The sequence below is a fragment of the Amphiura filiformis genome, chromosome 20 (assembly GCF_039555335.1).
Source record: "Amphiura filiformis chromosome 20, Afil_fr2py, whole genome shotgun sequence".
Taxonomy (NCBI): Eukaryota; Metazoa; Echinodermata; class Ophiuroidea; order Amphilepidida; family Amphiuridae; genus Amphiura; species Amphiura filiformis.
This window is the reverse complement of record NC_092647.1, coordinates 52,365,996-52,391,691: the sequence shown is the minus strand read 5'-3', so window position 1 is coordinate 52,391,691 and position 25,696 is coordinate 52,365,996. Positions and strand designations below refer to the sequence as shown.

Sequence of the window (25,696 nt, the reverse complement as noted above, 5' to 3'; positions counted from 1 at the left end):
TTGATTGATTGATTGATTGATTGATCGATCAATTGATTGATCAATTGATTAAATTTGTTCTGATTGGTTGATTGATTGATTGATTGATTGATTGATTGATTGATCGATCAATTGATTAAATTTGTTCATGCACAGAATTTTATACATTGTACAAATACAAGAAAACAATCGTTAACAACATACAGCCCAGAGGCAGGTTTACAACAATAAAGAGTCTTTAAAATAAATACAATTACAGATTGAAACATAGTGTTATTAAACAGGATCACCTATGAAAGTCATATGTAAAAAATAACTGATTTGGGGTCTTAGCATTCTAACAATTGTTATACATATTGTTTTGTCACTCACAGCAACACAGCCAATTTCGACACAAGATCTTTGATGCCCACCACATTGCAAGAGCCACAACATTTGGACAGGATCGTTTCAAGCGTCGATTCTGGGTGTTGCCCCATGCTGGCGGTATCTACGTTGAAGGCATGGAGAGTGGTGATCTTTCAGAACAGGACAAGAAAAATATTAAGGCAGAAGTCAAGATGGAAGTGAAGCTGGAAAAGGACGTCAAGGAGGAGGAGGAGAAGGAAGAGGAGATTAAAAAGGAAAAAGACGAGTGCAAGAAAGAGGAAGATTGTGACGACGAGAAAAAAGACTCTGTAGAGAAAGAGCCACAAGCTGATGTTGCTGGCTCGTCCTATGTCACACAAAATGGCGACCAAACTGCATCCACATCTCAGGAAGTTTCTTTGCAATCTCAAAACAATCTGTTCAGAACTGATGACATTGAAAGAACTATGGATAAGGATGAGATTGAGAGAAAGTTTAATAGAGATCTGGAGGGTCTTATTGAAATGGGTTTGTCGACAGACGACAATAAGAAACCTGAACAAGGGACCAAATTTGATGAATTTGAGGAGAGCATGGAGAAGAAAGATGAGGATGAAAGAAAAGAAGAGGCCAAAATGGATGTTGCCGAGTCTGAAACAATAGCAACTCATAATGGACTTGTTGTACAAAACGGACCAACAGATCTTAGTAAGCATGGTGCAAGGAGAACTCCTACCCCAACTCATTATGAGCAGACAGAAAAGGACAAACAGGGTCATGAACAAGACACACCTTTATCGCTAGAACCGAAGCGAGAGGTTTTGACTCCTACCCTTAGCAAATCCTCCACCCCTACACCAAGTAAGGTCTCCACCCCCAGTCACATTTCAACACCAGGCAGCTCAACTCGTGATGTGTCATCACCAAGTCTGTCCGATACCAAATCAGGCTTTATGAGTTTGGACAGTATTCTGCACCGTGGCACTCCACAGCCGTATGTGCTTGCTAACCCGTATGCGGCGGCAACATCGGCAGCCTCCCCTGTCATCAGTGAACATCTATTGAAAGGTGTTGATAGTAAGCCAAATGGTTCATTAGGAACCTGGTTTAGTATATTACCCAGAATGCCATGCGATGATGAATCATTGACAAGGACTCAAACCAGTAATGACAGTAGCAGTAGCGATCAGCAAATCGCTGCAGAACTCAAACACAATGCAGCGGCAATGCCATTCAATGTATCCCCCTATGGTCTTTACCAGATGCCATTCCCTCTTATGCATATGAACCAAATGAATCCACTAGTCGGGGCATATGCGGCATTCCCAGGATTCGGTGCCGTCCCATTGCAAGCCGTTGCTGGCATGAATGGTCCACTTGACCTCAGCAATCCTATGATGTCAGTGGTGTCATCATCATCATCACCCCAACCACAGCAGGATGTGAAGCCTGATATCAAGATGGAGATTAAGAAAGAGGAAGATGAGGATGATGAGGATGAGAGAGAAAGCATAGCAATAGCACAAATGAAATCTATGTTAGATAAAATAGAAAGTGCAGCGGAACAACTCATTCCAGAGGGTAAGTATCTGTCATACTTGATTTTTATAAAAGAGAGATTTCTTGTAAACAAAGATTAGACCCAAAGGCTGGGATTCCGAAAGCTGGTTTCTTGCAAACACAGATATTAGACTCAAAGAGTACCAACTAAAATTTGGCCTGTGTGTACAGCGCTATGGTATAATCCGCCATATTAATTTGTTGCACATGGAGGGCAAATAGTGTACCTCTGACGAATATTGGCTAAATCTCGAATTGGAACGATAATTGGCATATTTAAGCTTGAGCGTTATCATGGTTTACTCATACTGTACTGGCGCTTGTTTTGTAGCAACACAGTAAATGCAGAATGCAAACAACCACACCAAGTTTGCTGGGTGCGTAGCAAAATAACATGGAGGTATATTATTTTGCCCTCCATGAGCAATACGTAGACAAGTTGGTACTCTTTAGTTGTATCTCATTGATTGCAAATAAAAGTTTACTAGGCTTGAAATTTCTTGGCAATACAATAATTATGTTTATAATATTGGTTGCAAATGAAGAGGTACATGTTGGTAGTAGACATTACTGTAAATATTTGGATCAAAAATATTAGGTCAGTAATATTTAGTGGTTCATTAGTTTTAAATACACATATTTATGAGACAGATTGGGTTTATATTTTATCTAGATGCAGACTGATAATGCATGTAACTAATATTCAGTGTCTGAAATTATACTAAATGGTTTATCAACAACAACTACCACAGCAACAACAATGACAATATACAGGGTTTTATAAATGCTTTTTTGTCAAATTCCTATTTGTGTAGATCTGCGAGATGGTTGGTGGCAGATAACCAGCATTGAGCAGCTGAGACTACTGATGAGGAACCTTCAGCCAAGAGGCATCAGAGAAAGGGTCCTACAGAAGACATTACAGAAATATGTAGACTTCTGTGAGAAATCCATGAAGAAGGGCATTAGTGACTGTAAGTATAGATTGGTGTGAATGACTGATTGTGAGGGTTTTTTGTACTTTATCAATTTCAAATTCAAGCAAAGCTAATTGATTTTATTCATTGCCGTAACAATTAGAATTGGTAATCTGATAAACAATTGGAATTGGTAATCTGATAATTGCTTTAGGCAAGATTCCCAGACTCGAATCTATTTTAAATGTATATTATTTTTCAGTTAATAACTTGGCTGAGACTCAGTGAGAGGAGAGGAGAGTGTGGGGGATGAGAGGAGAGGAGCAGGTGGAGGAGAGAGGAGAAGAGAAGAGAGGAGAGGAGTGGAGAGGAACCTGCGAGTTGAGGAGGGAGGAATAGGCCGAAGCTCCCAACAGCATTTCTGTCACCAAAAGACCCCATTTTATATTCAGTTTATTTTAATTTTAGTGGCTGAAAATACAACATCGAATAGAATTAAGATAAATTGGCTGAACTGAGTGGGAGGGAGGGACAGAAAATGAGAGGAGAGGGAGGGGCAAAGAAATTTGCATGGTGATTTAAGTCTTTTTTTTTAATGTCACATTAATATGTTCAAAGTGAATTTGTTTCGGGCACAGTTCAGACCTCATGTAGACCATCCTGCCTATAAAAAAAAAAAAATTTAAATCAAAGATCACTGGTGGGTACATAATAGAATTGGTAGGTCTGATCTTGCTTATGACCGGTACATATTTTAATTGCCTAATTAAAAATATGTTATGAATGTTACAGATGTCCAGATTGAGGATAAGGAGGATGATGAGGATGCTGCAGATGCATCGTCAAGCAGCAAGAAGAAAGAGGTGAAAAGTGAAGACATGGTGAAAGACGTCGTGTTCACCTGTAATAGGAAGATGGTTGAATCCATTGAAGAAATGGAAGAGAAAGTCTACTGTGCTAGCATGCAAGTCAAGGTAAGGCCAAGAAATCGGGCTATTCCATTTAAACTCCATGCTACCCCTGTGGAAGATTTAGCTAAAATCTGCCACAGATGGAGTACAAGTTTCAGATTGAATAGACAATTGGGTAACTTCCATTTGAAATACTCACTTCAGTTGTGACAGATGTAGGTAAAGCTGCAAGTGGGAGTATGGGTTTCAAAATGATTAACTCTGACCAATTACATTTGAAAAACATACTCCCCTGTGGAAGCTATTTCCAAAATCTTCCACAGGGGTGGTGTGGATTGTAAATGGAATTGCCCATTAGTTTTGTCACATAGCACAAAGTCAAGGTGAATTATTTGTCACCCAAAAAATTAATTTTCAATATCTTATTCCAAGTTTCTTTCTTGCTATTCAAATTGAAAACCATCACTCCAATGTTTGTTAATGCTGATTCCTTTCGTCTATCTCCCAGGGATGGACATTACCAGACAAAGTGTCATGTGAACCTTTCTTTGAATCCTATGAAGCAGCCGAAACTTCTGGCAGCAACCTTCTTAACATCTCCATCAGGAGACTGGAAGCATTGGAGAAAGCTGTGGAGAGAAGATACCTCAAGCCGCCGCTCACACGAAGGTAACAAGATCAGTGTGGTATCTGTAGATTCACACCACTGTTTTAGATGTACAAGTAATAGAGAGGCAATTTAAAAGTTTGCTCTAAAAAAATTCCCAGCAGCAAATAATGGGCACAGAGCCTTAAACAGACCCTTCATTCTTCTTAGGATTTTCAGAGGAGGGGCTCTCTGTTTGTCGTCAAATTTACCTAAAGGCAAAGGAGTCTGTGTGAGCCATTAGGTGATTCTCTACGGTATGTGTTTAGATTTTTAGGAATTTAAATAATATTCTAATGAAATCTCAATTTTAATATTTCTTTATTGTAAAATGTAAGGAGTAAATGAAAGCCAGCTCAGCTGTTACACTGACAATGTTGGATTGGTATACCTATAACATGTTACAATATCAATTGTATGTGTATGAAAATAGCAAGACACAATGGCTCTAAAACTATCACAGCATTTAGCCATTGTAATATTTGTGTGTGATCGTATCATTTCAATTTTATTTGTGCGTCATTATTATGTATTTTCATTTCTTCCAATTGTTTCCAACATATCGTCCCATTTGTGTGTCTGTGTTTATTATTTAGTTGTCTACATGGTTTTTCAATTGATGATTTATCATAACTATGGGCTGATGTGGGTTTTTCTTTCCAAACACTTTCTGGATGTATTAAGCATTTCATGCATATTTTGTTATGGAGACAAATGGTCCAAACTTTTTAATTTTACATTGTGTAATTCCAGGGGGTGAATTTGTGAAGCAGAGGTGAAAAGATTAGGGGCTTGTAGCTAGGAGACCTGGGTGCTGTGTTAGAGGTTCTGAATTGACCTATCTATGTATGGCCATACAAAAATTGATAATGCAGTGCTCCATCCAAACAGCAAAAGCTAAAATTTGTGCACGTTCCACATGCATTGCAACAATAATAGGCATTACAAGATACTGTTTAAGACCAAAATTTACAATATGACCAAATTAGTAATAGTTATGCAAATTTCATACATAGTTTATCCAGGAAGTGTCATTTTAGGAGCAGAACAAGCTGTTTCCCCCATGAAGAGGGGAGCGCTATTCCCGATTCCGTATCCTAGGTCGAGGGTGCCACAAACTCTAGCTACACCCCTGGAAAAGATTATATATTTGATATTATCTGTGGTGTGGGGTAATGGAGCCAATCAATATTAAAGTACTCAATCTAGGAAACACACAATTTCCCTTTTGATTACATTGATTACCATTTATAGATATTGAATAATTCCATAGTAAACATGAACATCAAACAGATTACAAGTAAAACAAGTATAAAACAAATATGTTTTTTGTGGTCAATTTAAAGTTATCAACATTACATGTGGGAGCTTTTGCATTCAAAATCATGAGAGTGTTTCTATAATTTGGGGACAGTAACAGCAAAGCTCTGTCCTTAGCACAAGAAGAATGTGAAAGTTATCAAAACCAAAGAATAAGAATTTGTTCATCACTGCGAAGCAACCATTTATGTGCTAGGGACAGAGTTTATGATGAGACATGAGAGGAGATTAATCTTGATATTAACGTTGTGATACTATATATGATTTAGGTTTTAGATAAATCAGCCAGGTACATTTGTTAAGAAATTTACTTGCATACTTAAAGCATCCATTGCACCTCACACATTGCATGTATGCAAGAACATAATAAATAAACTTTGTAATATATGTCCACACAAAAATGCACAGTCCACCATAAATTGCATACATTTCATTTAAATTTAAAAGCTTAAGCTGGAATATATAGGCAGATATGTCAAAATTGTGCTTTGGAAATGTAAAGAAACTGGTTAAGAATGAAAAATAATGTTATGTGTGGGGGTGGGGATGCATGTGTTAGGTTGTGGGGATGCATGTAAGTGGGTGTGTGTATTGTCAATGTGTTGTGAAATCTCTCGGTCGGATTGTTCCATCCAGTGCACACAACCCATTTCTCTGTCTATCAAAGGGGACAACCTTGTGAAATCCCTATTGGTTTGTACAGGGCCTTCTAGTTCAAGTCAATTTTCTCCACGTAAAAAACTTTTCCTTTTGTAATTATTGGGAGTTTATTCCCCTGATAAGAAATCGAACTTTTTGAATTATTTCACCAAGAGGTATTTATTTTATGACTCCCTCCATTGAGTACAACGATATGTGTCCCCTTCATGTCCGAGAGCGCAAGATGGAACAGCCAAATCTCGATAAAAACAAGCAATGAGATGAACAATCTAGTGTGAGTGATGTCATGCCGACCAACAGAATGCAAGTGGGGGTGTGCATGTGTGAGGTGTGTATGTGTTAGTGTAAGAGAGATGATCGCCTGTGGATGGGTGTGCATTTGTGTGCCTTGGGTTTTAAAGTAGAAAGTACATGCTTTACTGCGGGCCTCAATGACGCTCATAGTTATGATAAAAATCAATCAATATATTTCTTTTGACAAACTGTTTTTCTTGTTTCTATATGCTTTGGCAACTCTCTCTCATTTCTGATATGATTATGTGACTTGTATTATGTTCTGTATTACTACATACAGACAGTCACTCCTTATGGCTGTACAGACCACTGGAGTTGATACCAGCTCGCAAGTGAGGTGGGTCTAAAAAATGACACCGATGATGAAAAAATGGCAGAAATTTATATCAAATTTATATATATATATTATATTATTTAGTAGGGAATTAAAACAAGCTGCAGTCTCACTTATGCATGATTTATACTGATGCAGTGGTATAGCATAATCAATTAGCTGATATATAGCATTAATTGAATTTGGGTCAAAATTTTGGATCTTAATTTTATCTGATGTTGACTTAAAATAGGATTTCAAAAGTAATAACTGGGTAATGGTTTGTAATATGTGGGTGGCAATTTAATGGATTTTCACAATTCAAAATTTTTTTTGAGCAAATATACTTCCAAAGGGTATTTCAGTTGATGCTACACCACTGCTATTTTCCAATGTCTCTTAATTTGGTATGTATGAGACATTTAATCTTGAAATAAACCTGAACCCTTTTAATCATCCCATTTTTCATTACCCCTAGCTGCACAAGAAATATAAAGACTCACTATTATAGGTCTCCCAACCATTACTAATATAGTCTTGAAGATTTCATTCCATAAGAAACAAGTCTCCAAATTCATACTCATATCCAACATTTTCCCTGGAAACTATGTTATCTAAAAGAGAAATAATGGTTTTGAATTTATTATTTCTAGTTGGGTGGGTGGGATCGTCCATTACAACACACTAATAAATGATGAAAGCCTTAATCCATTCCTGGGATGTGCACAGATCTGACCAAATTTACCAATTTTCTAAATTTGAAATCATGTGTACATTTGTTGAACTGTTCCCCCAAAAAGTTATCATTTGAGAAGTATTTATTTCAGGAATGCAAATTACAAATTGGGTCATTGCTCTGGATATGATGAGATTTGATAGGAGCCTTTGAGGGAAAGGTTGAAACTTGGGTAGTATGGATGTGCGACTGCAGCTTCTTTTCTTACTATGTATATTCTGTTTTTGACTTAATTGTTCTTCCATGTTGTGTTAATTGGCTGCTTAATTCATATTTTTTTGCTTTGTTTTATTTAATTGGTTGAGCGGTTGCTTTATACTCTTGATACCCAGTAGAGCATTTTTTGCTGGATTTTCAGTTTTGTGGTGCACCTTATTATTTTTGTTTGTTTTTGGTTTGGGTTGTTTGTTATGATTTGATATTTAAAAAATTGTGTGAATCAGAAGAAAATCTAGAAATATGTAGAGGTGTTTTTAAATTGTGCAAATAATTCATGGCTAGTCTGCACAAATCTTGCACTGTTTGATGCACACTGTGTGCTGGAAAGTTGACATTATTGACACTTTGTGTGTTGCTGTTCCATTTATTCTTTCTTTTCTCTGGTTGCAAACAGCAAGTTGAGAAATGTTATTTTTGTCTTTAGGAAGACTAACATGTTTTCAGTGTTCATGCATGTTTCATTATTATTTCAACTGACTATACAACCCCATCATCAATCTTATCCATCGTCCATTTTCTCCTGAAAACTGTGACTACTTCATTGTCTTTGATGATTTGATATGATTATAAGACTTAAAATTGAATAACAGCTTTTAGATCATTTGCATGAATCCTGGTGAGAGATAATTTGATGCCAGTTGAAAGCATCTTTATCCAGGAGAAGAATTTCCTCTGTAAACATTCCAATCTTCACATAAGCTATAGAAACAGATATTTTGTGTCAAGGAGTGGGAGAGGGGATAGGAAGGAGGGCCATGGCAGAGAACAGAGGGGAAGAAAAGAAATTTTTTCATGAAAGTGAACAATTGGGGTTTTATGTGAAGATATTATGGAGCAGTGGTATTTGCCATGCAACCTGATAGTCTGTAAGCCAGTGTCTTAGCTAGCCATCTCTTCACTTGGTATTTATGACAGTTCGTTTGCAAATGGGATGGCCAAAATTAACATCTTTTTAATCCATAATGGTAGAGTATTAGATTTTGAAACTATGAACTAAATTAGGTCTAATTTCAGGCTATAGCAATACATATTTTTGAACTTGGTGAAACCTTACATTTCAGAAATGGGGTTTATGTTTTCAAGGTTGATTTAAAATGAAGGGACTTATAATTAGTAGCTAAGACTCTGCTTGAAGCCAATGCCACTGCAAGGTTGTGTCTTAGAGTTGGGTTGGTCATTGAGGGTTGGGCAGGCGTTGCTGGATTTATGTTCAAGTTGTTGTCACTCTTGTTCTGTTACTCATCAGTGTGTCTATGTATCACATATTTCAAGTTTCTCACTGTTATTGCATCACAATTCTGTGTGAATGCTAGCCCTGTGAAAGGTGTACTGCATATTTACTGTAACCACTCATTACCTTGCATACATACATTTATCATAGCCTTGGAAAAATTGATATGTTGGTGGCACTCTCTTTGTGTGCCAGCAATAGTGCATCCATCATAGTAATAAACAACAGGATATTGGGTTTCATATAAATGCATGTAAAAAAGCTTAAAAAGATCAATGAATGAATGAAGCCTATTTCCTGTTAAAACTGTCTCCGTGCGCAGACACTTGGGTCATGATGAGACCAGACTCAAGCAAATAGTTAAAGCCAGGCTTAAACAAGCTTTATGCATGTTGATGTGTACAGAAAGAAAAGTTGGAAACACAAGATAAAGATCAAGGAATGGGACAGTTTCCAACAAATCCCATGAACAATTTTACTGTCATTCTTTGGATCAAGAGAAAGGCAATTGTTAATTCAATCTTAACTACCATTGAGGACTTGTTAAAGGTCACATTCAGATGCTTACATGCATGCTAATTTAGACAAGCAACTTTGCAATGTACCAGAAATTATGTTTACGATTTAAAACTTTTGATCCAAACACAAAGAAATTATTCCTACCTCTTTTTAGATGGTGATGGGGCTCCGTCTTTCAGAAATTGTTAAGAATTTATTTTGTATGTGATGCCCTTTGGCAATAACAGTATAACTATGGAATCCAACCTCTCAATATTTAGTCCATTGCCTATCCGTCTGTGAGAGTGACATTTATGCTATTAATGACTTTACATAGCTCAAATTAACAGGGAATATATATAAATGAATGTTTGAGGAAAATGGAAACAGGGTGTACACTCACATGATCAATTAGCTAATTAACCCATACTCATTTTACTCCATATTCCATCATATATTCTGTCATATTTATTTTGAAATATTATTTAATTCTTGCATGCTAACTCATTTAATTGCAGCTTACTGGAGCCAATGCTAGGCAAATCATAAAACTATAATATCCACTCCATGGAATTTTAGTTAATCAGTCACAAAAGGAAGCATTAAGACTGGCGGATGTGCAAAGTGATGGGGGAAAGGTCACAAAATGAGCAAATTTATAGAAAAAGAAACAAATACTTAAGTGTCCTGAAACCTTCTTGAAAAAAAATTCTAAATGAAACTTTTAGGCCTACTGGTTATCCCACGCAACATAACAGTTTTGCATCCTTGTCCTGTGGGATAAACCAACATTTATGTGATTACCAACATTATATATGATATGAAAGTTTCAGCGATTAACTTTGAATTATGGTTGAGACAACGGATGATTCTTGAAAGATTTGCTGTTGGTAGTTGTACCAACATCTTTGTTTTAACGTTTCAAAAGGATTGAAATTAAAATTCAAGTTGGCTCCATGTTTCAATATCAAATAGCAAATGACCTACTTAATATTATATCCCAGATATCACTTCCCTTAAAATTCACTATAAGCTTATGCATTCCATCTCTAGGGATTGTAAATAAATGAATGCAAAAATGATTGCTTTTGGGAAAATGAGTCAAATTTCATTCCAATTCGCTATTAAAAAGCTTATACTATATTTGCCAAAATTTATGATAAAATATTTAACCACAATATTTTGCAGCTATGCAAACCAGAGCAAAAGTACCCTGACCATTGGGATTATCACACCGTGAAGGGAAAGTTCATTTAATTTGTTTGTAATTTACCAAACTGTTATAATTGTTCTCTAGAGATGAGATATGTTAAAGCTTATAGTGTTTGTTATAATTATATGCATGCTTGCACCATCTAAAAAAAATCACACTACAGTCGTTTGATTTGATTTGTTGGTTAATTAATGTCATGTGCCATTTTGAAAGAAAGCACTAAAATGGATTGATTTGAACTAATGTTTTAGAATAGATGGGTCATCATGGCAACCATATTGTCAAGTGTGAATTAGTATACTTTGTTAAGGATTTGTATATTTGCATTGCATTTTAACTAGTGTAAAAGAAGTTATGATATCCACACACCTTTTGGCTGATAAGGTAAATCATCTCTGACAAAGTTACCGCAAATATAATGTAAGATGACAAAAGTGGAACTTTTTAAAGAAAATATGTCAGTTTGCTCGAGCTCCAAACACATCACTTTTGAAAGAAAGTACAGTTATTCATAGAAATGAATATTTAGGATAAAATTAATATTATAAATAGTGATGATGACAAAGCAAGAACTATGTTAAACATGTTGCACCTAAACAGATCCTAAAACAAGCAAAATCTTATATACTGTATGCAAAAAGTATCCTTATACTTAAAATAAAAGCAATTTCTTACAGACTCACAAGCATAACCAAATGAAGTGGTTAATAGATGGATAATTTAGTTTTAGTGTTTGTAGGAAACTGCTTTTGTTTTAAGTGTAAGTATACTTTCTGTGCGCAGTATACATGTAGATGAAAGTATCAAATCAATAAATAGTGAAGGTTTGATTTCATGAGGATTATCATTAACAATAAGCTTGTTATCTATTAACAGTACCCCAAGAGGAGAAGACGATATCGCCCCCGGACTTGTACGATGGAGGAATGCGGTGGCAGCGGCTACATCAGCATCACAATTATGCCTGTGTTTGGGTATGCTGGAGAACTGTATAGCTTGGGATAAATCCATTATGAAAGTGGTAGGTTTTCTGTGTTTTTACCCCAATTTGTAATCGTAAATAAGGGGTTCATTCATACATAGGCTGCTCAGTGCCAGAAGTGAGTAAGTGCAATTGCTGCCTGGCTTACCATATTCTTAAGTTCTTTTTACTACTTGGTTATGAAAAATGATGAATGTACCATGTTCGTACATACCCAATTTACATGCAGATGCTGAATCATCTATTCATCAAAATAACACCAAAAAATTCAATAAAAACATGATTTTATAGATTTTTTTGCATATTATGATCGCCACGCTAAGAAGGTAGGACATTATTGCTGCTTAGGATCATCTCTTAACTAATCATGTGGGTTATAATGTAATCCATATGTATGAATCTGTAGTTGATTTGTATATCCACAAGGAATTGTGGGTAGGCTATTGATGTGACCTTATATATTTTGTGTATGGTGCTTTGCTGTATGATTCAAATATTTTTATGATCGGTTGCATGGGAAAATAGCATCCAAAAATAGATGACCTAATTTGATTAGCTGTACTCATCTCAATATTACATATTCATTTCAGTTCTGCCAACTGTGTCGCAAGGGAGACAACGAGGCATTGCTATTACTGTGTGACGGGTGTGATAAGGGCTTCCATACCTACTGCTTTAAGCCCAAGATGGAGAAAATACCAGAAGGAGATTGGTATTGCTCAGTTTGTGTGTCAAAGGTAAGAGGTCAAAAGTCATGAGGTCGTAGGTTATAAAGCTGGTTTTAGAAGTTTTCAATCAAATAAACATATGTATATAAATGAAACTATACTATGATCAGCTTGTAATAGGTGAGATTTATTCACTTTTTTACTGCACAAGTCAATAAAGTCCAAACCTACGCTTGCGCAAGTCCACCAAAGCGCACATTGGTCATGTAGCACACAAAGTGCAGTTGCGCCCAGCTGTGTGTAGTCCATTCTATATCAATCCACGATGTTACGAGTCCAGTCTATTATATGCTGATCAGAGTATAAGGGATAGACAATCAAAGATGAGTTATAAGGAAAAATACCTTAAAATAGTGTGATTTTTAACAGATTTAAAGTCATGTTGTAGCATTTCCATGAAAAATAGATTTGTATTTCTTTTCCACAAATTGTTAGTTTTGACTGTCAGATATGTCCCCTTTTAATTTTGACTTCAACAGATTTCAAAATTTAGAAAATCACTATGTAATACCAGCACATATGATGCCAGTGCATGTCACTCTGTTGAATGTGGGTCTCTTTGGTCCTTTTGATGTGTTATCATCTTCCCTCATGCTGTGTATATATACATTGGTTTGGGCATCTTCATGTCTTGTACCTATTTCACTAATAATTCGATCATTTTGATTAAATGACATTCCGTCATCCACCTTAATTGGCTAGATTTAAGTATCCTTGGGTTTGAGATGTTGAAATACTTCTACTGGATGCATATTATTCAATATAAATTCCATCACTGACTTAATACGTTTTCTTTTTCAGGCAACTGGTGAACCAGGGACATGTATTGAATGTCAGAAGACAGGAAAACTTCTTAAGTGCAATCAGTGTCCAAGATCGTACCATCTCAACTGCCTTAATCCCCAACTTAGCAAGTGAGTACCATCATACCACAAAGCATCTTATATGCTCATACTTCAAGATGATGATTATCATTCACCAAATAATACTCAGTAGTAGTAAAAAATCTGGTTGTTGAGACCACTGCCCCAGCTGGAGGGAAACATGATTAAGAATAGGATTGACCGATCAAAAATTAATTCTTTCCATCCCTTTTCACACTGAGGGGCGTTCTTCTCTTATCACTCCTCTGGTTATGCCCCTGCTGGTGGTACCCTATCAGTGACAATCCAATATTTATGAGTTTGGCTTGGTTTGTTTAATAAGTTAACACATGTTTTATTTCCATGCATTCATATGCAATATACTTACATGCTTTCTTGTTTCAGAATGCCAAGAGGCAAATGGATGTGTCCACCTTGTGAGAAAATCAAAAGAAAAGCAGAGAAGAAGAAAAAGAAGCACAAGAAATCAAAGCATAAGGAGAAGGAAAAAGGCGAATCAGGACGTAGTACTCCAGCCAGCATACCAGGCAGTCCAGCTGATACACCCAAATCGGAGACAAAGCATGTCAGCAAGAAGCACAAAGATAATATGGCACCTTGCAAGTAAGTAACATTGAAATGTTAACTGTACAGCCCCTCACCCCTACACAGCCCTTCCCCCCACACAGCCCCTCCCCTAAACCCCTCACCCCTACACAACCTTCCCCCCACACATCCCTCCCCTACACACATCCCCCCCTCCCCTCCCTCACACGCAGCCCTCAATCCTCTCCACACACACACATACACGTAATACTACAAATTTTATTATGGAGTCACAGTATTGGTGTCTATGTCTATACTCAAACTAACAGTTTATACTCCTTTGTATTTTGAATTTTCCCATTTAAATAATCGTGATTGTAATTTCATTTTCTGTTTTCCAGACAAATGGTCTCTGAATTGGATAAAGAAGAGAACTCCTGGCCTTTCCTCCTGCCTGTGAACACAAAGCAATTCACTTCATATCGTAAGATAATCAAGAAACCTATGGACCTCAGTACACTCAGGAATAAGATGCACAATGGATCGTAAGTAATATAGGCGAGATAACGTGTAAATATAGAGTAATTCATTTTGTATTTATAAGATAATTAACAAACCTATGGGCCTTAGTACACTCCGGAATAAGATGTACAATGGATCATAAGTACCATAGTTTAAGGAAGATGCAAGTAGGGAGGAAGAAAGAAAGGGAAGAGAGGGATGGAGAGTGAGGAGTAAAGAGAGAGGGAGGTATTGTATAAAAGGGACAGATGGAAGGAGGGAGGAAGAAAGATACGGATGGAGAGTGGAGGGTAAAAAGATGGGGGTAATGTGTAAATGAATTGCAACATATTCAATAAATCTATGGACCTGGGGAATAACATGCATAGGGGAATGCAAATACTAGAGAAAAGAGGTAAGGGGGAAGGAAAATGCTAGGTAGAAAGGGAATGAGATGAAGAAGAAGGAGGCGGCAGGGCTTAGCTAGAAATTGAGGGTTGCCCGTCATTTGAATAAAATTGCCTGTCCTAATTTGACCATTAAAAACATTTACCAGACATCTATAGCCCATTGGGGGTTCAAAGAGTTCAAATATGTACTGATATGGCCTTGTTCTACAAATTGGGTCTACTAAAAAGGGCAATTAGCTTCTCAAAACATACAATTTATAATATAGCATCTGTCAAAGGCATTAATTTTGCCCGTCCCAGGAGCAAACTGGCCGTCTAAAATGACGGCCAGACGGGTGGCTAGCTAAGACCCTGGGAGGCGGGGTAACATGCCAAGGCGGGGCAATTAACATTCTTTTGTCAAGAAACTGAAAATATGGGAGAGGGAAAAGTTGAGAGAAAGAAAGGCAATACAATTGTAAAAAGGTAATTACAGAACAACAGTAACATTTCATCTTTTTCATTTCATATACAGATGTAGAACACATGAAGAGTTTGCCGCCGACGTCCGTCTAATGTTCGACAACTGCGAGACGTACAATGAAGACGAATCGGAAGTTGGCCAGGCGGGTCATGCCATGCGTGCATTCTTTGAGAAGCGTTGGCCAGAAGTGCTTAAAGAATATGGCTACTTGGTTGCAACATAGTATAGTGATCTATGTGTTGTACTATTATCATGTTATAGTTTCATCGGGACTAGATAGGCAGTATATGTGTATCACCAAATAACATGGTCCAAGAACTTATCAATATTAGACCAAAACTGTTTGCAATATGTAACCATCAAAGCTTTTATCATAAGAGGCTATTTTTAGTCGGTGCCTATGTAGTGCAAATTTAACTTGAGAATTGGATGCATCACAGCAGGTTCTAGTTGCACACGTTGATAGTGGAGGATCGAAAATAGCGTTTGGTTGCAGTATAGCATAGAATTGTATAGAATATAAAGTTTCCAAACCCATGTGTGAGGTAGAGTGGTGCATCAAAACTGGAAGAAAGTGTACAATTTGGGGATGTCGTTTTGCACATGCATAAAATAGAAAATATGAAAATTAATTTATTCTTATATGTCTATTTCATCAAACTCAAAGAAAGTGTTGAGATCTTATCTATGACAAGGTCACAACCTTATGAATATTTATTAGTTATACAGTGTCTGTAAATGTAATTTTTGTGGTAAAATATTTGCAAGCAAAAAAAAAAATTATGAAAAAAGAAAAATAGGACAGCATTTCTAGTCTCTAGTTTTGATACTAATTTTTGCTTGTATAAGTCAAGTTCTTGCAACAACAGAATATGTTTTGCTTTGTCCTTGCCTGTGCTGATTTTTGTATTTTGGTTATTTACTCCCATAATTTGCTCATTCCATAAGCAAACTTAAATTTGTCAAGATATGGAGCATCTTATATACAATTGTTATTATTCTCAAACCCCAACTTAAGTTGTATACTGATTAATTCCGCAAATGTTTTGTACCTTGGAATATTTGCCCAAGTCTAAAAATTCTGCAGTGTTTCTAGACATTAATGTGCAATGCCCCCTCTGGCATGCCAGATCATGCTAGTATATACCAAATGTGGGGAGTAATTCTATACTTACACTATGTGTTATATGTTATGAAAATAGTTAAGAGATTTATAATATGTGTTTAATTTATTTGAGTAATTGACGATCTATGCCAGTGTATTATGGTTTAATAATAAATGCAAACATACAAACAAAAAACAAACAAGTGGAACATAATCCCTAACATGCAACATGTTCTTGAAACATTTTATTCCTTTGCATATTTTCGTTATGGAGATGTAGTTCAAATAGCTTGATGTCAAAGGTCAAACATTCACCTGACATTAGGGATGTCTAACTTCTGCTAGATTTAGATTCATTATTTTCAAGCAGTGGCATTTCATTAATGCATGTTAGCAGTCAGTAACAGAATCTGACCGGTGCACATGCACTGCAGCGTCAATGTTGTCAAAAGTTAGGTCCAATCATCAAGTTTTCCGTGTTTGATTTCAGTCTGGTAAATATACACTACTCATTTTTTGTTTCAAAAGCAGCATTAACATTGTATATCATATGAGTATTATGAGTGCATACTACACTAACTACTGAAGTCCTATGACACTGAAAAACACTTCTGTCAGCACTATAGGAACCTGAGACCATATTGTGGGAACAGACAAAAAAAGAAAGGAAATCAAAATTGGCAGTTTCTGATCCATTTTTTAGTAGTGTAATATCACTAATACTGCAATAGTGATTGGCTTAACTTTGGATAATATAATACACAAAATATTGCAATAATTGTCTCGGACTTGAGCAATTAATAATTATTATACATTTTTATCCACAAAGCCATTCAATAGAGAAGATATCTTACACTTCCCACAATGCATTTCTTCAATTTCAATTTTCTCTTCTGATTTGCTATCTAGTGCAGCATGGGTCGATAGTGACAAAAAGTACATTAATAGATAACATCCAGATCTTGCAAAATTTGTTAATTTCTTAACTATCGACCCATGTTCAGCCAGTCTATTTTCAAAATGAAAACAAGGGGAACCTGTACAAAGTATTAGGAGGGTCATTCGATGTAATGCATCATGTTTCAAAGGATTCTGGGAAGGGTAGATATCTTCTCTGGCCATTCAATATTACCTATATATAGAAGTATTAACTGAATAATAGGCACTATAAACCAGGTTTATCGACAGAGAAACCTGGTTTTTCGCCAATAAACTTGGTTTTTCAATTTGATTGTCATAGTTTATTTTGATAAACCTGGTTTTTCAATCGAAAAACCAGGTTTTTCAAATTTGATTGTCACAGTTTTTGAAAAACCAGGTTTATCGACCGAGAAACCTGTTTTTTTGCTGATAATTGCATTTGCACATTATTAGTCAATCTTGTATTCTTGGTGTCACCTGCTACATGCACTTTCTTTTGGCAATTAAATATAGGTCTTTTTTTTTTGTATTAACACAGTTGCACTTTTTTTCCATGTGATATGCCTTGCAAAAGGGATGAGGAAATATTGATATATTTTGTGCACTTTATTGGATGAGAAAAGGTGCTTTGTTGCATATTTTTTATACACATTCCATAGATAAATTAGCTGTCTATTCTTCCAGAAATCAACTTCTTCACTTTAATTATCTTCTATGTTGTAGCAAAAGTAAGGAACTGCAGATATCTCAACACTAGGATATACAGGAAAATCACTGGGCGAAACATTGCAAAAGCAATGGTCATATTAGATTTTTTCTTATATGTTTTTGATTACTATTCCTCGAGCACGCAGCAGTCATGACAACTTAATGTACATTGTGACAGAACTGTCTGCAAGATCAATTTTGTACTCTAGGTAGGGAAAAGTTGAACTCATTTTAAGTCATAATCATGGGGTCACTTGTTCAGGAAAGGAGAGTAATGACCATACATTTTATTGCAATGTTTTGCAAAAGGGTAGAATTTTGTGGGAGACACGATGCAGTTTTGGACACAAATCTGACTTTTCACTACTTTTTTTTTTTTTTTTTTGTTAGCAATTTATACATATGAATGTGTTGTAATATCAGTATTGTTCATCTATTTGATGTACATACTGTACAAGAAATGGATGCAATGAAGTATAAGATGTATTTCATGGATTTGTAAAGTAAAATGTTCGACAAATTGTATTCAATAGAGACGGTAAGGAGGTAAGAAAGGGGCAAGGTGGTGAAAGAGATGAGAGAAATTGGAAAATGAGCAGAGATAAAATGAGATGATATTAGGATTAGGTTGAAGCTGGACAAGTTTTATATGTTATTGGTATTGTAATATAGTTAAAAAGAAGGAGAAGTATTTGATAAGAAAAGTGAAGACATGAATGTTTCAGAATGGTTAGTTTGTAATAATATATAGATGTCAGGCAGGTTTGTGCTGACAAAAAAGGAAGAATATTGTCAGAATGTTGTACAATTAAATAGGAAAATTAAAACAATTTGAATAATGAGACAAATTGACATGATATGTAGGAAAATTAAGTCTGGATTACATGCATATCAGGTGCGTGCCAGCCGAGGTTAAACAACTGCAAACTTTTGAATTTATTTTTTTGTGTAATAATAAATGTTACCCCAAAATTGGTGTACATTGAAGACAAAATGTAAAATGTATATGAAAATGGATTTTTGCCACGTCTTGTGAAGTTGTTAACAAGTCAATTGTTATTGTACAGTCTGTGTGTTATAGAATGGAACCTCTATGAGGTCTAGTGAAAACTAGGTAAAAAGTACCACAAGATTATGTTGATGTGTGATAGTGAAAGAGATGAATCTTTTATAGCTGCCCTAAGGGTCTTAAAAGAATCAAAATCTGTCAGAATTTGTTTTGTAGTCACTGATCTCGTTAAATCTCTTTCGTGTTGGAAAACGTAGGTCAAAAGCGTATACACATAGTTTGAAATCTAACGTTTCTTCAACATCAAAACAAAGGGATTTAGGTGCAGGACATATATACATAGATATCACATCCTATGGCATAATAGCTGCTTCTTGCTACTTTGAACTTCAAACCATGCAAATGTCACATTGTGTGGCAAGATTATACCATAGAGCAGCTATGTTAGATATATCTGTTGCACTGATCACAAAGCTGTAAGACAGCCATAGATTAAATTAGTATAATTAAGAGAATTGAGAAGATCATTGTTAGTGTTAGGAGATTTCAAATAAAGATGGATGTCAAGATAAGCCAACTCTTTCACAAGAATGTCAATTATTAAAAGATGATGGTCCAGTTAACAACCTCATCCCCACTTCTTAACACAGTGGGGATTTTGGTATCGGTGGAAAATGGGAAAGCCCTTATTTCTCCCAGTAATCCTGTGAAATTGTATATTTTGATTGGTAAGCCAAAATATGTCAAAACCCACTTGTTTATTCACACAGTATTCTATTGAGCCTTCAAGTGCACAGTTTTGGCTCTCATAGCAAAAGGGATTGAAATACCAGTGTGAAACTTAATATACAGTGGGTCACCTCAAGTTCGGTAGTGACGTAGGTGCATATTTTGCTAGGTGTAGTATCAAATCGCACACATAAAGTTAACCTCGCAGTGCATACACACATGCATACAATGGCGGTTTGTTGGCATGCTTGCAGCACAACCGTGAAAAAGCATTGATGTCAATACCGAACTTGAGGTGAACCAAAGAATAGTTGGGGAATGGCAATCAATGTCATTCAAACATGGGGGAAATAGCATGTAATGAAATTGGACTATCCTTCAGAAGAACTGCAATCCTGTTGATTTTGAATAATCGCTTAATTTTTTTGTACTCCCCATATAATTATTCGCCTTCATGTATTCAACTTTGTTAAAATTTGTTTTTCATTGTTTTCATAAATTGTGCTATTTGTTTCTTTATTTTTGTATCTGATGATATATGTAGAACCACAAAACTTGTTATCACTGCACAAACATGTATGAAGTGTTATCAAACATGTATGAATTGAACTGTTTATTGGTTTAATTGGCATCATGATTGATAACTAACTCACAATAGTTGTGTTTTGATATGTACGTAAGAATTGAATTCAAATAATTTGAAGCATTGATACTGGTATTACTATTTTCGCTCATGGAGGCTGCTTAATGTACCTCTGGATGATTTTGTTATATGCCAGGCAAAGGATAACATTGCAAAGTAATTCCCAAAATTGGAAAGAAGAAAACCAAAAATAGAATGTTCATGATGGTCTTACTAGTTTGTCCCAGAATACCATTTGTAAATTCTGAAACTTGGTGTAGCAATAAGTCTATATTTTTGGTGGTCTGTGTCTGACATACCCAGGAAAAGAATTGATATTCAAGACATTAGAAACTTTATTATATCTAAGAGTCCCACAAGTCAAGGCACAATATGTTAGGGAATGTGGTCATCAGCCCTGAGTATCTAGCTGCTTCACTCGGGATACAAAATCCACAAATCATTTAGAATATGTGAAGTAATAACATTGGTAAATGTGTATGCTAAAGCCATTATATTTCTATGATACGGAAAACGCTTCAAAATTAAATTTGATGACACACGATTACATTAACTTCACTGATAGCCTGTGACGATAGTTTACAGCACTTTATCTGTACCTATTCAATTATCTGTATAATATGATAATGCTATCATCATGCTATCGAATTGAGCCACACAGTGTTGCTGGTGCAATATCACTGATTATTATATAATACAAAGCTTTTAGCTATACCACAAATTTTTAAAACTGCACGGTAATACAGTGCAAGATATTTTGATACTGAACGGGCGCGCACATTGTGTGTTGTCGCTAAAAACTCGTAGCGCGTTACGCGGCATACCTCGCGCGTGGAGAGACCAAAGCAGGCCTAATTGATTGAGTTACGCAGTTTGTTGTTTTGTACCGCCGGCAAACATGATGAAAATGATTACACTAAACGACTGGATTCCAAATGGCACCAGCATGTTTAGTTTGATACTTTGTTCTCAAAACCCAAAGAAAAAGCTTCATATTATATAATAATAATAATTTTGGATGGCTCTATTTCGGGTTGTATGAGAATATACTGCACTTGCCATGAATGAAATTCAACTCGCCATACCGGCTCCTTGAATATCATTCATGGCGCGTGCAGTATATTCTAATACAACCCTCAATGCCATCCAATATTATATAAATATTCATTGCACTAGTTACTGTTTCACCAAAAGACACACCACCTGAAAATCTTGACCGTTGTAAATCTCTACACCAGATATCATTCATCAGAAACAGGAAAGGAATCGGTATTGGCTTTCTCAAAACTAAGGACAAGCCCAAGATAATGTAAAAACATGTAAAATAATTTGAACAAAAATTGTCATGATGGAATTGTTACAGAATGATGGAGAACAACTTTCTACCAATCATGATTTCCAAGTAAATTGCTTACCATGGTAACAAGTAACCATGGTTGCAATGATTTTTCTACAGAGATGAGAAACATCTCTCCAGGATTCTGACTGTAGGTTCAGTAGTGTGTATATCATAGCAGTGGTGCTTTTTGTAGATGTTTGGTTTTACAAAAAGAAGAATAAAAAATATCAAAAAGGCTTGCTATATTTATGGTGCGAGTGTTGATTTTTGTTGTGATGTGTTGCACTCTATGCTAATAAGGGATCAGCTCCGTATAGACCACTTGACATCACTGTTTATCAACAAAGGCGAGGGACTCGTCTATCGATATGCTCGAACGAGCCACTACACTGATCAATGGCTTTCTTGTACTGTATGAAATGTGGCGGGCGATTTAAAATGCACATGCCCTTAGCAGACTATGATGCGTACGCACACTGCAGGGCAAAGAACAATGTAAATTGTCATAATGCGCACGCATACTGCCGGGCAATGACGTCACATGCCAAGTGGTCTATACCTTGTACTATGGGTAATATAAGTGCCAAATGGGAGACCCAAGTTCCCAGAGCCTTTGGCTAAATGTTCCTCCAAATACACTAAAATGAGCCTTATTTCTGAGAACTGCTTGGCTAAAAACCCCATGGAGACCCCATTTTATGTCCCCAAACTTGGGTCCAGACACATTTTAAAAATTTGGGTGGCACTATCCTACCAAAAAATTATTGAGTACCTCCCAGGAGATCAATCTTTTTTCTAAATGGTAACAATCTAAGCGGGTCCCAATGAATGAGTTACAGTGCTGTGCCACGCCACCTGATCCTGTATTCACTAATTCAAGACAATTCATGTATAACATGAATTCAACAAAGAGACAATATTCGACAGTCTACCAAACTTCTAACGGTATGTAACCTCTTTCAAAACCCATGAAATAACAGAAACCAGTGCAGTTCTCATTTGGACATGATTAAGTGCACATATGTGATGCGATCAAGCAAAATCAGTCGGAACTCGGAAATATTAAATTTTCAGTTTCTTATAGGATAGTAAATAGCATTTGCAAAGCTGCATTTTGCAGAAAACTCCATTGAAATTGAACAACCAGTTCCAAAGATATGAGCTATTGAAGAGTTTCCAAAACAAGAGGAGACATAAGGAATTGGCTGTATCTCAAAATCAATATTTCCAAGTTGGCTGTATCTCAAAATCAATATTTCCAAGTTCCGACTGATTTTACACACACACCCCGACTAAATGTCATGTCAAAAAGAAAGAAACAAAACAACTTTCATGATTTGTAATTTGTAGATTTATTTACAAACATCTTTTTTTTTATAAAATCAAGATGATCATAATTACAATTTACATAATTTACATGAATATATTATTGTACGTTTAACAAATTATTACACAGAATACAAAGAAACAATTAAAAAAGAACAAATACCTAACAAAACTGGAAACACCTATATATATCTAGAGCTGCAGGTTTACATTTACTCTGCAGGGGTCAGGCAATATTCTGACAGTTTCTCTCAGCTTTCCCCCACAAAAAGAGGTCTTTTCTTCATATGGGTCTACAGAAATTCACATACAGATCCGTGGAATATTCCAAAAGCTCCATATGCTAAACAAAGCAAAATTATTTCAAAGCCAATCCCTAAGAACAAAATTGGGCTGTTCCAGTCAAAAACCACATACACTGTGAAAGATATGACCTTAATCTCCCATATAACTTAGTGGTGTGGATTTGAAATGGAGTCATCCATTCAGGTAACCCATTTGAAATTCACACTCCCTGTGTGGAAGATTAAGGTCATGTCTTTGATAGGGGTGTGGTTTTCAACTGTAATAGCCTAACAGGGATCATACAACAATGTCATTTAACATTTACTATCCCAATAGCCTTGCCCCCCCCCCCCCCTCCTTCAGTAGGGGTAGGGCGGGGCAACACATGGGACACTTCCTCTAAAACCACTAAGAAGGGGTTAATGTACAATACTGCCCTAACAATACACTTTGCTGTCAATTCACCTAATCAGAAAACCCAGGCGGCCTTATGTGAAAGGACCCCTGATGAAGTATAACGATTTGCACATCTTCATTGCATATATTGAATTTGCAGGAATGCGCAGTGAAGATATACCCATTGATGATACATTAGCAGGGGTCCAATCACAACAGCTTTCGGGATTTTCTGAAAATATTTACCGAAGTTTTTATACACTTGCTTCATGTTGATTTTCATTTAATTTCGAAGTCATTCACTAGTAAGAAAAAACACATAGTAAGTAGACATGTGAATAACAATGTATGTCCTTTAGGACAATCAAGATATTAGTGATTGGCAAGTCGAATATAATGTTGTAGGGTTTGGCCTAGGCATGTAGTACTGAGTGCATATCTTCTATTTAATATTGCCAATTACTAACATCATTTTAAGCAAATATGTGTTAATTCAAAATGTTTTAAAAATTACTTGCAACATGTGACACAATCTGATCCAATTGGACCAAATTCGTCAATACGAAATTGAGATAAAGGCCAAAAAAGGAGCAAAAAACAGTACAAACATAGGGAAATGGACATGTAAAAAGCTCACAACTTTACAACCAAGTATGTCTGGGACTCAATATCTGGGACTCAAGTTTCAAAATGACCAACTTTGGTCTGAATGGATTAGACCATATCATAAATATTTGACATTCAGTGTATCAATGAATGTTGTTCCTCTCTTGCCAAGTTTGTTGATTCGCTGTATGTATCATAGTATAGACCTTTTCAAATAGACATCGGTAAACATTTGGAAAACCAGGTTACGTACACCAGGTGTGTACACATCACAATCATTCGGGGAAAATCAGTCATTTCCCCCGAAATGACCGATTTCGCCCGCACCTTACACTCCTAACCAGACTCCATTCTGAAGAACCGAACAACCTGCCCCCAACACGCCACTGCACATATTAATTGCTCACCAGTGACACACATAATGCAAAGTGCAACCATGGCAACTAGCGAAAGTGTTGCCACCCAACAGCTGTGTAATGACCCAGAATTATATAGTGGGTCATCATACACAAATGGCTGTCTGCGGAAAACTTCCTATTTGAAAAGGTCTATTGCATCTTGCACTGATGTCATAAAAATTCTAAGAACAGAGATTCAGAAACATCTTTGTATTCTTTGAATCATATGAAGACCATCTTATTGTCAGAAAGGCCAATTCCCACACACTAATTCAAATGGTACATTTTACCTTTATACATATTGCACTTATGATTAATATTTTGATACAAAATTACTAAATTTCAGCTATTTATGCAAACATTTTCAGATATACACCTCTTATAAATGTAGTAGAAAACTTATCATGAAGAGTCAATGTGTCCTCACATCATAAAAAGTTTGCTAGCCTTGTTACCACTTACAGGCTTCTGCATAAATCTATTGTATTTGCTGACACACATGCCATGGATACAATGCTCTAGGAAAAGAATGAAGAATGATGTGACTTTTACATCGCATGATCATGATGACTTTCACATCGCATGTGACTTTCACATCATGATGTGACTTTCTCATCGCATGTGACTTTCACATTGCATGATGTGACTTTCACATCACATGTAACTTTCACATCGCATGATGTGACTTTCACACTGCATGATGTGAACTTTCACATGCTTACTCAGTGAATAAGGTGCCTATTTCATTTAATTATACTTTGTCCAATTTGTAATAGGCCAGGTTCATAACAATGTGGATTGATATAGAATGGCATACATGTAGTTGTGTGCACAACTGAAAAGTTAGCTTATTGCATGAATGAAGCACACTTTTATGAATTTACGCAGCACAG

The 25,696-nt window shown here is 36.1% G+C and overlaps 1 protein-coding gene across 1 annotated transcript in view; it reads left to right on the top strand.

Annotated features, from left to right (window-relative positions):
- LOC140141981 (bromodomain adjacent to zinc finger domain protein 2B-like) overlaps positions 1-22,037 on the top strand; it is a 49,328-nt gene extending 27,291 nt beyond the window's left edge. Inside the window, 11 exon segments of the mRNA XM_072163878.1 lie at positions 354-1,908; positions 2,703-2,861; positions 3,597-3,778; positions 4,224-4,384; positions 6,916-6,972; positions 11,722-11,866; positions 12,418-12,564; positions 13,357-13,469; positions 13,824-14,042; positions 14,366-14,509; positions 15,390-22,037. Of these exon segments, the coding sequence (XP_072019979.1) occupies positions 354-1,908; positions 2,703-2,861; positions 3,597-3,778; positions 4,224-4,384; positions 6,916-6,972; positions 11,722-11,866; positions 12,418-12,564; positions 13,357-13,469; positions 13,824-14,042; positions 14,366-14,509; positions 15,390-15,561 (3,054 nt within the window). The 3' untranslated portion in view covers positions 15,562-22,037.
- Positions 22,038-25,696: the final 3,659 nt, after the last annotated feature.